Source organism: Sorex fumeus, unplaced genomic scaffold (genome assembly GCF_029834395.1).
Source record: "Sorex fumeus unplaced genomic scaffold, SorFum_2.1 ptg000098l, whole genome shotgun sequence".
NCBI lineage: Eukaryota > Metazoa > Chordata > Mammalia > Eulipotyphla > Soricidae > Sorex > Sorex fumeus.
Window position 1 is genome coordinate 2,952,711 of NW_026606155.1, and position 12,972 is coordinate 2,965,682.

A 12,972-nucleotide genomic window follows, 5' to 3' on the forward strand; every position below is an offset into this window, starting at 1 on the left:
GTTTTGTAGGCATAGTAGAAGGTCCAGGGCGCCATCGACATCCTGTTGCCGTGGGAGTGGGGCCATGGGGTGGCCGGGAGCTGGTAAGAAAGTCCCAGGGAGCTGGTGTGGCTCACGGGACTCTTTCCTGCATGATTGGGCAAATAGGCCATTGTCGCAGGAGAAGATGCGTTGTAGAAGCTTCTGGAAGGATGATGAAGTCCTGCACTGCAGTCTCTTCTCAGAGTCTCTGGAAGACACCAGGTGAGGCTAGTCAGGGCCCTTCCTCTTATGTGGTCTGAAAGTGACCCTCCCTGACCTTCCCTGTCCCTCCCAGACCCACCCTGAACCTTCCCTGGCCCTCCCTGGAGTACCCTGACCCTCCTTAAGAGACTCTTCCTGCAGTCCCTCCCTCTGGGCCAATCTCAGATGGAAAGCCTCGATGGAAGTAATTAAAAAATCAAGACAGAAAAAAATGCATATCAGCACTCATTCTATTTCCCAGGAAGGGAAACATAGTCCTATGAACAGATATTCCTCTCTACATCACTAATCATTGGGAGATGCTGTCTAGAACAACAACGAGATATCATTTCCCACCAGAGAGACTGCCACACTACCAAAAGAACAAGAACAAGGTGGCACGGATGCGGGAAGAAAGGAACTCTATTCATTGCTGGTAGGAAGGCCAACTGGGCCTGCCTTCTTGGAAAACAATATGGGGACGTTTTCCAAAGAAATACTAGACATGGAGTTCTTGTGACCCAGCAGTGCCACTTAGGGGAATATACCCAAGGGGCCAAAAACACAGCAAAAATGCTATCTTCACTCCTATGTTCATTGCAGTACCAGTCACAATAGCCAGAATGTGGAAACCACCCAAGTACCCAAGAAGAGATGACTGGACAAACAAATTATGGTTCATCTGTAGCACTGTCCTCCTGTTGTTCATCAATTTGCTCGAGCGGGCCCAGGAACATCTCCATCATGAGACTTGTGGTTACTGTATTTGGCATATTGAATACATCATGGGTAGCTTGTCAGGCTTTGCTGTGAGGGCGAGATACTCTCAGTAGCTTGCCGGGTTCTCTGAGAGGGGTGGAGGAATTGAACCTGGCTTGGTTGGGCCAGCTGCGGGCAAAACAAACGCCTTACTACTGTGCTATCGCTCCAGCCCATGGTACATCTATACGATGGAATACTACGTAGACTCTAGGAAAAATAAAGTCATGAAATTTGCTTATACACGGGTGGACATGGAGATTATCATACCGAGTGAAATGAGTCAGAGAGAAGGGCATAGACATAGAAAGATTGTACTCCTTTTGGGATATAAAAAAGACATAGCAGGGGACTAATACCCAAAGACAGAAGGGGAGTGCCCAAAGTTTAGTCTAGAATCTTGCGAGAGTGCAGGTGGGGCGGGGTGAGAATTGCAATTAGGATGGAGAAGGGACCACTATGACCATGATAGTTGGAAATGATCACTCTGGACAAGAACTGAGTAAAGAAAGGAGGTAAAAATGACATACAGGATAACCTTTAAGTACCTGCACTACAAACATTCAATGCCTAGAAGGAGAGGCAGAGGGAGAGAGAGAGCCAGAGAGAGAGAGAGAGATGAGAGACAGAGACAGAGACAGAAACAGAGACAGAGATAGAAGGAGTGAAAGGTTGGGTGTTTGAACACTGTATGACTGAAACTCAATAATGAACAACTTTGTAACTGTATCACAAGGTGATTTTTTAGAAAACAAAGCAACAAGACCAGAGCTCTTCAAATTACATATTTATATTTTTATAATTTGAAGATTACGTGGACTGGAGTGATAGCACAGTGGTAGGGCATTTGCCTTGCACGCAGCCAGCCCGGCCGAGCCGGGTTCGATTCCTCCGCCCCTCTCGGAGAGCCTGGCAAGCTACCGATAGTATTCAATATGCCAAACACAGTAACAAGAAGTCTCACAATGGAGATGTTACTGGGCCCACTCGAGAAAATCGATGTACAATGGGAGGACTGTGTTGAAAATTATAAATCCATATGTAGTAGAGAAAAATAACTCACTCCAGAGTCTCAGGTGAGTGATAATGGAGTGTAGCACAGGCAGATGTGCCCATGAGTAGTACATGCATGTCGGGCCTAGACCCTAATCCATCATGCCACAGAGCAGGGCTGAGTATCTCCAGGACTCCTCTTCCTTTTTCTGCCCCTCAAAATACCAAACTTTCTGCAAATTCAGTTGTTTTTGTTCTTGTTTCTTTTGGCCACTGCTGGCTGTGCCTAGGGCTTACCCTGAGCTCAGGGTTCCCTCCAGGTTGTCTCAGGGGACCAGAACGGGGCACTGAGGATCAAACACAGATGAACCATGTGTAATGCAAGAGCCTTATTCCTTGGGCCTTATCCTCCAGCCCTGCTGCCATTTGGTTGGGACCATGCAGGTAACCAAGTTAATGGAGAGAGTTCAGGGTAGATTCAAATGAGAAATGTTTGCTTCCCAAAATGCCATTATTACCAGCGCAATCATTATTTTTTTATTTTCATAAATTTGTTCACAATAATTGATTACATCCAATATTTCAACAGCAATCCCACCACCATTACACCTTCCCACCACCATTATTTAGGATTATCCCACCACCACTCAAGACTGCCCCACAGGCAGATGCTAAATCTTATATTTTGTATTGCTTGTTATGGATAGCAGGAGATGTCTGTAAGGGTCTATCTCACAGTGATGCAACAACAAAGTACAAAAAAAAATTAGATGTCTCACAGCCACCTTTGCAGCCATGCACTCCTGGAATTCCAAAATTTTAAATAATTGGGGTCCAGAGACAGCTCTGCTGCTTGCAGCTCTCTTCTGAGATTCATTTGTGAGTCTCAGGATCATGGTCGCTAATGCACTTAAATGGTGCCCGGAGGCAGTTGTGCCAACACAATCTTAATGTAAGAAGGAGCAGGATCTAGGAAAGATCCAGTCACCTCAGGACCATCCTTGGACACTCTCCACCCAATCTTCGGCTGACCCAACCACCTCCACTGAGTTCTTCCAGAGCATCCATCCCCCCAAAAGACAAGAGTTTGCATCAAAGAGCACAAACACTCTGAAGTTTATTAGTTTCAGGATTCACTAATAATAACAAATACCTTCACGCACCAACAATTCAGGCTGACAGACCTCATCCCTTTTCCATCCCCTCACCCAGGGTAACTCCAACATACCCCCAAACCAGTGAAACAAAGCAGGAACACAGTCACCGGGAAGCAATGTTCGGGGATGTGCATCAGACGAGACACAGAACCAGGGAGACAGGTTGGTCCAGGGGCTTCCTCTCCTGTGTTCCAGCTCCTCAGGGAACAGCTGCCAGGAGCAGTTGCCGCTTTAGCTCAGAGACGTCAAACTCATCAGAATTGCTGACGCAGAGTGTCAAGATGACGCTGTAGGGAAGAGGAGGTGAGGGCTCATCATGCAGGGAGGGTCAATTTCCAATGTCAACATCATGGAGCTCCGTTGCTTTCACGTCATGGTTCTGGGACTCCACGTCCTCCGTCTTCTTCCCACCAAAGAGCCAGTAGCCTGCACCGGCCCCCGCCAGCAAGGCCAGGCCGAGGTAGGCATTGTAGGTCATGGCGGTCAGCATCAGCAGGTAGCTCAGGCCCACCTGGAGCACGTGCAGCGTCGTCTGCAGGAGGTGAGTCGCCCTCAGCAGCTGCAGCTGGGACGTCTCCTTGGGGCGGGTTCCATCTGGCCTCGGGAATGGCGAGCACTGGGTGCGGAGTCCCTCGCGGGCTCTTTTGAGTCCCTCGTAGCCCAGGGCCAGCAGAAACACGGCCATGACAGCCACGGCCATGGCCGCAGCTGAGTTGACCAGCAGCCCGGAGAACAGCAGCTCCACGTTCCTGTAGCCGAAGTAGAAGGTCATGGGCATCATTACAGACATGTGTGCACTGCTGCCGTGGGAGTGGGGCCCCGAGGTGGCCGGAGGCTGGGGTGGAGGGGCCGGGGCGTTGGTGTGGCCCATGGCGCTCATCCCAGAGTGATGGTGACAATGGCCCATTGTCCCAGGAATGGATGTGTTGTAGAAGGTTCTGGAAGGTTGATGCAGTCCTGCTCTGCAGCCTCTTCTCAGAGTCTCTAGCAGAAACAGGATAAATCTCTGAGTCCTAACTCTTATTTATACTGGAAGGGGACCCTCCCAAACCCTCCATGACCTTCCCTGACCCTCCCTGAGCCTCCCCACCCTCCCCGACCCTCCTTAGAGACTCTCCCTGGAGTTTCTCCCTCTGTACCAATCTCTGATGGAAAGCCTTGATAGAATTAAAAAATCCAAGACAGGAATAGCTCATATCCGCACTCATTCTATTTCCCAGGAAGGGAAACATATTCCTATATTATGCTCTTCATCACTAAATATATGCCTCTCGGAGAACCCGGCAAGCTACCAAGAGTATCCCGCCCGCATGGGCAGAGCCTGGCAAGTTTCCCATGGCGTATTTGATATGTCAAAAACAGTAGTGACAACAGGTCTCATTCTCCTGACTCTGAAAGAGCCTCCAATCATTGGGAAAGCACTGAGCACTGTCCTCCCATTGTTCATTGATTTGCTCAAGCGGGTCCAGTAACGTCTCTATTGTGAGACTGGTTACTGTCTTTGGCGTATCAAATACATCACGGGTAGCTTGCCAGGCTTTGCCGTGCAGGCGAGATATTCTCGGTAGCTTGCTTGGCTCTCTGTGAGAGACGGAGGAATCGAACCTGGGCCGCCCAGGTCGGCCATGTGCAAGGCAAACGCCCTACCCGCTGTGCTATCACTCAGCCCATCATTGGAAAAAGAGGAGTAAAAAGAGTCTGCTAAAATCTCAGGGCTGGGAGGAAAAGAGATGTTACTGGTGCCCACTTGAGTAAATCAACAAACAACGGCATGACAGTGATATAGTCATACATCATTAATTCGAAAGATGCAGACCAAAACAAAAATGAGATATCATCTCATACCATAGACACTGGACACACCAAAATGAACCAGCGCTGGCACTTTTGCAAGGGGCTCCCATTCATTGCTGGTACGATGACAACTGGGCTGACTTTGGAAAACAATATGGGTATTCCTCAAAAAATAGTAGAAATGGAGTTGCTTGTGACCCGGTAATACCACTTCTGGGAATAAACCCAAGAGCCAAGAACAGACAGTAGAAATGCTGTGTTCACTCCTAAGTTCATTGTAGCACCAGTCACAATAGCCAGAATCTGGAAACAACCCAAGTACCCAAGGGTAAATGACTGGATAAAGAAATTGCGGTACATTTACATAGTGGAATACTACATAGTCACTAGGAAAAATAAAGTCATGAAATTTGCTTATACATGGATGAACGTGGAGACAATCATGTTGCAGGAGTTAAGTTAGAAGGAAGGGGAAAGACATTTGCAGAAGATGAAAAAACATAGCATGAAACCCATACCCAAAGACAGCAGGAAAAGGGTCTAGAGGACTGGCCTATTTTTAGAAGCCTACCGCTAGTGCGGGTGCAGTGGGGTTGAAGAGAACAGTTAGGCTGCAGATGGGATCACGATGATGATCCTAGACAGGAACTGAGTGCTGAAAGGATAGAAAATGATAAACAAAATAACCTTCCCGTATCTGTGCTAAAACCTACAATGCCTCGAAGGAGAGGGAGAGAGAGGGGGGAGGGTTGGGTGTTGGAACATCTTATGACTAAAATCCAGTTATGAACAACTTTGTAACTACGTATCTCAAGGTGTTTTTTTTTTTCCTTTTTGGGTCACACCCACCGATGCACCAGGATTACTTCAGGCTCTGCACTCAGGAATTACTCCTGGGCAAGCTTGGGGGACCATATGGGAATCCGGGGATCAAACCCGGGTCAGCCATGTGCAAGGCAAATGCCCTACCCGCTGTGCCATCACTCCAGCCCATAAGGTGATTTTTTCCTCTTTACCAATATTTATTTTTTACCACAAAGAACCCCAATAACCCCCCGCCCCGCAACCCTCTCAATGCCTGTGTGGCAGATGAAATCTAGTTAACACTCTATCTACTTTGATTAGATTCATTGTTTGAACAAAAGATGCACCATTATTATTCAGAGTTTACACCCCCAAATCAGACATGCTGAAAAGGCATTGTGAAATAATTTGTTTTCTACAGCTGGTCACAAGAATCAAATGACGTCGTGCGGGATTTTGGATTTCTGGTATTTTACTTATTAAGCCTGGACGTATTTCTGCTGAGAGTCAGATAATTATGAGATTGGTTTCTGTGCTCTGGAGCCACGGCCATGCTGGAAAGCTGCTTGTGGAGGCAACTCGTGACCTCGGTAGGGTGTGAAGGACGAGCCAGGAATGCACCCCTTCTCATGAGGTTTCAGTCGCCCCATCATGACTGGCTCATACCTGGCTTTCCATAAAGTTCCGAAGTGGCTGCCATCTTTCTTTCCAGAGGGAAGAAGGCGGAAGGGAGCAACACCCTTTCCCCTCCGGGCAGGCATGGTGGCGTGGATTAACGCACAGTCCATTCACTTTTCTGCTGCAAGCTGCCGGGCTCTGCATTAAGTCCTTGTGTGTCTGGAGCCATGCACAAGGTGATTTCTTTTTAAAAGGCAAACAAAGCAACAAAAGCAGAGGTCTTCAAATTATACAAATAATATTTATCATTTGAATATAATATATATAAATATGTATTAGAGAAAACTGACTCAAGAGTCTACTCGAGAGCCTCAGGTTTGTGATAAAGGAGTATAGCACAAGCAAATGTGTCCAGGCCTAGTACATGCAAGACCCAAAGGTTATTTTCACTTGAGAGGGACCGAAAACAGTAAAAAGTGTAGTCTTGGTGGTCCCTGAGGCCCACTACTCAAGCGGCCTGGAATGACTAGATGGAACCCTTGGTCTTCAGTTCCCCGGATCCAGGCGTGCATGACTGGGAGAGGCCAAGTCACTCCTACCCCCAAATAACCACCCCCAAAAGAAACCATTGGTAGCATTGAATGGTTTTGTTTGTTTGGGGACCACAGCTGACAGTGCTCAGGGTTTACTCCTTGCCCTGCACTCTGGGTCATTCCTGGTAGGCTCCAGTGTATCCCATGGGTGCCTGAGACGGAACCAGGTCAGCCACATGCACAGCAAGGGCCCTCCGTGATCTGCGTCTATCCAGTCCCAGAAGCAGAATTTCAAATGTCTTTACCTATGTGAGACCAGCCAAGGTCCAGTCCACAAACATCCGTGGTTGAAAACATTCATTTCTTCTCCACCTCCACCCCCACTCCCTGCCACATCTCGATGTATCTTTGGGTATTTCTAGAATTTTCTAGAATCCAAATGTGCCGTAGGATATCTGAGAGCCAGCCACGGTCACAGAGTCACCCACTCAGCACCCTGCACATGGCTGACATGCCCTGGTCCCCACAAGGGTTCTGTTGAGCAGTGTCTGGAGCTAATGCAGAAACATCAGCACCAGGAAATACACAGACTGGTCCCTCCCCCAGTGACTCCCAAGATTCAAGCTCTTCTCTTGTGAACTCTGGGTCCTGGGGTTCACTGGGCAACAACCTCCTTCAGCTCCAACCACCCTCACCCGATGGCTGCACCCTTCTGCCTCTCTTAGCCCCAGGGACCACCAGCATATTCCAATGAGACACAGTGACTCTTCCTGCTTGGAGCTGGAGGAATGGGTGCCAGCTCCCTGAGGCTGCTCCTAGTGGGGCTGAGCAAGTGCTTCCTGCCTCCTGTCATGTGATCCTCACAGGTCTTCTGTCCTGGGGCCTCCGTTCCAGTTCCTGGCCTTTGCTTCCTGTGCTCCCAGGCTGTGGAAGCACTCTTGGGAATACTGGCCTATACCTGATCGGGTAGCACTGTAGCACCGTCCTACCGGTGTTCATTGATTTATTGAGTGGGCCCAGTAACATCTCCATTGTGAGACTTGTTACTGTCTTTGGCATACCTAATACGTCATGGGGAGCTTGCCAGGCTTTGCCCTGCGGGCGAGATACTCTCGGTAGGGCTCTCCTGCTGATGAGAAAGTAGATTAGCTACGGTCATGGTCACGGTCCTCCCGTTGTTCATCGATTTGCTCGAGCGGGCCCAGTAACGTCTCCATCATGAGACTTGTTGTTACTGTGTTTGGCATATCGAATATGTCACGGGTACTGCCAGGCTCTGCCATGCAGGTGAGATACTCTTGGTAGCTATCCGGGCTCTCCGAGAGGGGCAGAGGAATCGAACTCGGTCGGCCATGTTGGCTACTTGTAAGGCAAACGCCCTACAGCTGTGCTATGGCTCCAACCCAGATTAGCTACAAAATAAACTATTTAGCATCTGCCTGTGGGGCAGGCTTGAGTGGTGGTGGGAAACTTCGAAATAATGGTGGTGGGATTGATGTTGAAATATTGAATGTAATCAATTACTGTGAACAACTTTATGAAAATACATTTTTTTATTATTTTTTAAAAGTATATTTCAGGGGCTGGAGCAATAGCACAGTGGGTAAGGCATTTGCCTTGCACGAGGCCAACCTGGCCAACCCAGCTTCGATTCCTCCGCCCCTCTCGGAGAGCCTGGCAAGCTACCTGTGTAGTATTCAATATGCCAGAACCAGTAACAACAATCACAATCACAAATCATCACAAATCATCCTGTTATTCGTCGATTGCCTCGAGCAGGCCCCAGTAACATCTCCTTCATCCTAGCCCTGAGATTATATTCAAGGCTCTTTAGGAGAATGAGACCCATCATTGTTACTGGTATTTGGCATATTGGGTACGCCACGGGGAGTTTGCCAGACTCTGCCGTGTGGGCAGGCGACATTCAGTAGCCTGCCAGTTTGTCAAAGTAGTGGCCGCGCGGTTATGGGAGCTGGTTTTTATAGTCTCTGAGTCTTGGCTGCTGATGGGATTACACGGTGCCAGGGGGCCAGTTGGTGGGTGTGACCCCCGCATAATGGAATTTGGAGGATCTGGGTGGAGGATGCTCGACTCCAATCCGAGTATGCTTGGAGATCTCGGCCCTGGAACCCACGTGGCTTTGTCCCTCTGCCGGTACCTTCAGGTGTCCGGAGAGTGGTCTCAGCATGGTGGTGGCTGGTCCTGGAGGTCTTCGGCTGCCAGGGCCCTGGTCAGGGCGGGGAGGAAAGCTCAACCCGCTCCCCTCCAAGGGGCCGCGGCGAGGAATAGCCAGGCACGGGTAACAACAAGTCTCACAATTTGTTGTGAGATGTTACTGGTGCAATGCAGAAACATCTGCACCAGGAAATACACAGACTGGTCCTGCTTGGACCCTCTCGAGCAAATCGATGAACAATGGGAGGACAGTAGTACAGTGTTACCTCAAATACTACATCTTTAATGCACGGTTTAACTACCTCCCAGAAAAAAATATTTTCTGTTGCTTTTTGGATAGCCTGGGGCCACACCAGCAGTGCTCAGGGCTCACGACTGGCAGTTCATGGGAGACCGTTCGCAAGTGCTGGGATAGAACTGGGCTGGGCTGCATCCAAGGCAAGTGCCTTATCTATTGTATCATCTCTCTGGACCCTAAAGAAAACCTTTTATTGATGTGTCATTGCCAGGAAAGCTTCTATTGGGTTCCACAGAACGTGGTATTTGTCTATATATAGAATGTCCAGTCTTGTGGCAGGGGAGGGGTGGGAACTGCTAATGCCCTTCCAGGTCACCCGCTCAGCTTCAGTGGGATGTTAATAAGCACCGGTAGGAGTGTGTGTGTGTGTGTGTGTGTGTGTGTGTGTGTGTTGTGGGGAGGGGGGTTCCATGATGATCCTGATCTTGTTCAGCTGCCTCTATACCGGAGGCCAGTTTGATGGCATGCAACCTGCATCTTGCACTGGGGACGAGCACCCAATTTGACTTAACGCTCTGCCGTTGCCATGGCGAGGGTTGAGTCAAGGGTTCCGCATTTTGCTTTTGTACTAAATTCCAAATCTCTGGGTGCCTGATACTGGTTCATACCCAATCGGGTATAGTTGTAAATCTTATGTAGTACTCAGGGAGCACAAACACCAGAGCTGCCGGATTCTGCCCTTGGCATATTGGGCATGGAGGATTAGAACTCGTGACCATACTCACACTAGGCACGCGTTCTCAGCCACAGCGCTCTACTAAAGGATTCCTCATGTCTTTCTTTGTAGGGTCTTTATTATTATTATTATTATTATTATTATTATTATTATTATTACTTCTCTCAAGTGAGAGAAGGAATTCGGAGTTCTGAGCTCCATCAACAATCAAGAATCAGGGATGCTGTCTTTTTTGCCAAGACATCGAAAATCAAATGGGCCGGAAACATAATGCGATTTAGAGATGACCGCTGGACTAAAGCTGTTATCGACTGGATTCCATGGGACGTCAAAAGGACGCGTGGCTGCCCCCCTCCGAGATGGTCAAATTTCTTCGTCAAAACGGTGAAGAAATGGCTTGAGGCTCTTTCTGTTGCAGGAGCAAACAGATGCCATTGGGCTACACTAGCACGCGGCAGGGACAAATGGAGACATTACTGGCACCCGCTCGAGCAAACTGACGATCAACGGGATGACAAGTGATACAAGTTATTATTATTATTATTATTATTATTATTAGGCCGGAGTGATAGCATAGTGGGTAGGGCATTTGCCTTGCACACAGCTGACCAGGGTTCGATTCCTCTGCCCCTCTTGGAGGCTTACCGAGAGTATCCCGCCTGCACGGCAGAGCCTGGTAAGCTCACCGTGGCATATTCAATATGCCAAAAACAGTAACAACAAGTCTCACAATGGAGTCATTACTGGTGCCCACTCGAACAAATCAATGAACAATGGAAGGACAGTGCTACAGTGCAGTGCTATCATTGTTATTATTACTTGGCTGTAGGCACAACAGCCGGTGATGACCAGGCTCTGCCTGAGGAATTACCTGTGGCGGTGCAGGGGAACATATCGGATATCTGGAATCTAACCCAGGTCAGCAGCATGCAAGGCATATGTCCTACCCTCAGTACTATCCCAAAGGCTGTATTATTTGATCTTCACACCTGGTCACCCTTTCTTTGCAATTCAATTAGATGTGGCTTGCCTTGCATGTGGCTGACCTAGGTTCAATCCCCAGCCCTCCATATGGTCTCCTGAGCCACCAAGGGTGATTCCTGATGAAAGAGCCAGGAGTAAGTGAGGAAGCCCTGAACACAGCCAGGTTGGCCCCAACTCTACCTCTGCTCTCAAAAAAAAAGGGTGGTTCTCCTACAGGACAAAACTAACCACTCACTCTCAAAGGCCCAACCCTAAAACCATCACAGCCAGAGTTGGATTTCGCACATCCACTTTCTTTGGCAAAAACCATTCAGTCACCAGCAATCGTTTCAGATTCATTTTGATTCAACTGGATATCAAGCTCAACAAGAGCCTTGTGTATTGAATTTTGATATATGGATCACTTTGAAGCAGATAGGTTTTTCCATTTGTATTCCTCATTTATTTTGAGGGGCTGGGGTTTCCCCCACAGGACTAGAGCCAGCAGAGCAGGGTCAGGCTGTATCTAGGGGGCCATGGAAGGGACAGAGCCCTGGCCCCAAGCACAGCAGCGAGACATGAGCCCTCAATCAGTATTTGTACCCGTGAGGTGTTAGAAATTGCCTTTTCTTTTTTCATCTGTTGTTCATCGGTGGGTTGTTTATTCTGCATTGGCCTCTTTGTCGCGGTTATTTTGGGGGCTACATGTTAGGATGCTCTGGGGATAATCCTGGGTCAGGATGCAGGGCTTGCTCCCAAAAGTGTTCAAGGAGCACTGCAAAATTACTGTATTTTCTCTAGTTGAAGCACTGTCATAATTTCCCTAAGATTTTTTTGGACAAAAATGTGATAGTTGCTTCAAGGACCTTGTTTCCCAAAACCGCCATCTCAGTTCATTTATAATAAATATACCCCAAGTGTCTGGTGTTGCCTACTGACCAAGTAAAAGAATGCTTGATTTTTCATTCCCCCTTTGTCCTGCTCAAAGCTGGGCAAATTGCCAGTACAGGAGGTTTCAGTTTGGGGAAAATGCACCCTCGTAAATGATTTGTAAATGATGTATAAGGAACAGCACAATCTTTGCAGATATGTCAAAGCTATATCAAAGCAGGTCGTTCCGACCAATAGCATTAGGTCGAAAGGGTCACCAGGTGACTGACCAAAGGTGCATGGCTCTGCTCATTGTCCCATCCACTTTCCCACGTCCCATCCACTTTCCTTTCTTTTGGATGGGCTGTGGAAACATACTTAATTCTGTACCTATGCTCTGAATAAACGCACGCACGCATTCATTCCATCTCCTGAATGACGGAACCCTGTGTGACTCGAGTGCTGAATTCACCCTGACAGCCCTCGCTTGGCTCGGACCCGCAGTGCCGGACGCGGCATATGGTCACATTTTTCTGTTCTTTTGGAAACAAGTCGCACATATAGCATGTCTATGTTCAGATCTCCACTATTATCGGCTTGTGTGATTTTTTTTTAAATTTGGTTTATGTGCTGGAGCGATAGCACAGGGGTAGGGCATTTTGTGTTCTACTCGGCCAACCTGGCCGACCCAAGTTTGATTCCTCCACCCCTCTTGGAGAGCCTGGCAAGTTACCATGAGTATCTTGCCTGCACGGCAAAGCGTGGTAAGCTCCTTATTAGATACGCCAAACACAGTAACAACAAAGTAACAACAAGTCTCAGAATGGAGCCCTTCCTGGGCCCACTGGAGAAAATCGATGAACAAAGGGAGAACAGTGCTACAGTGCTATTTGGTTAATGGGGGTGGTAGAACCACACTCAGTGATACTCAGGGACAAATCCTGGCTCTGTGCTCAGGAGTGACTCCTGCAGAGCTCAAGGCACATTCCGTGTTGCTAGAGGCCAAAGGCTCTGGTTGCTTGCAAGTAAGGCAGGCATCTTATTTCCTGCACTATGTCTCTGGTCCCAAGTTTGTAGGACTTAAGCGCAGGAAGTCAAGAGTGGTAACGT

General features: G+C 48.3%; 1 protein-coding gene across 1 annotated transcript; it reads right to left on the reverse strand.

Moving 5' to 3' along the window:
• Positions 1–3,459: 3,459 nt before the first annotated feature.
• On the reverse strand, positions 3,460–4,002 carry LOC130041220 (high affinity copper uptake protein 1-like). The gene has a single exon (XM_056133284.1). It carries the CDS (start codon positions 4,000–4,002, stop codon positions 3,460–3,462), a length of 543 nt encoding a protein of 180 aa, XP_055989259.1.
• Positions 4,003–12,972: the final 8,970 nt, after the last annotated feature.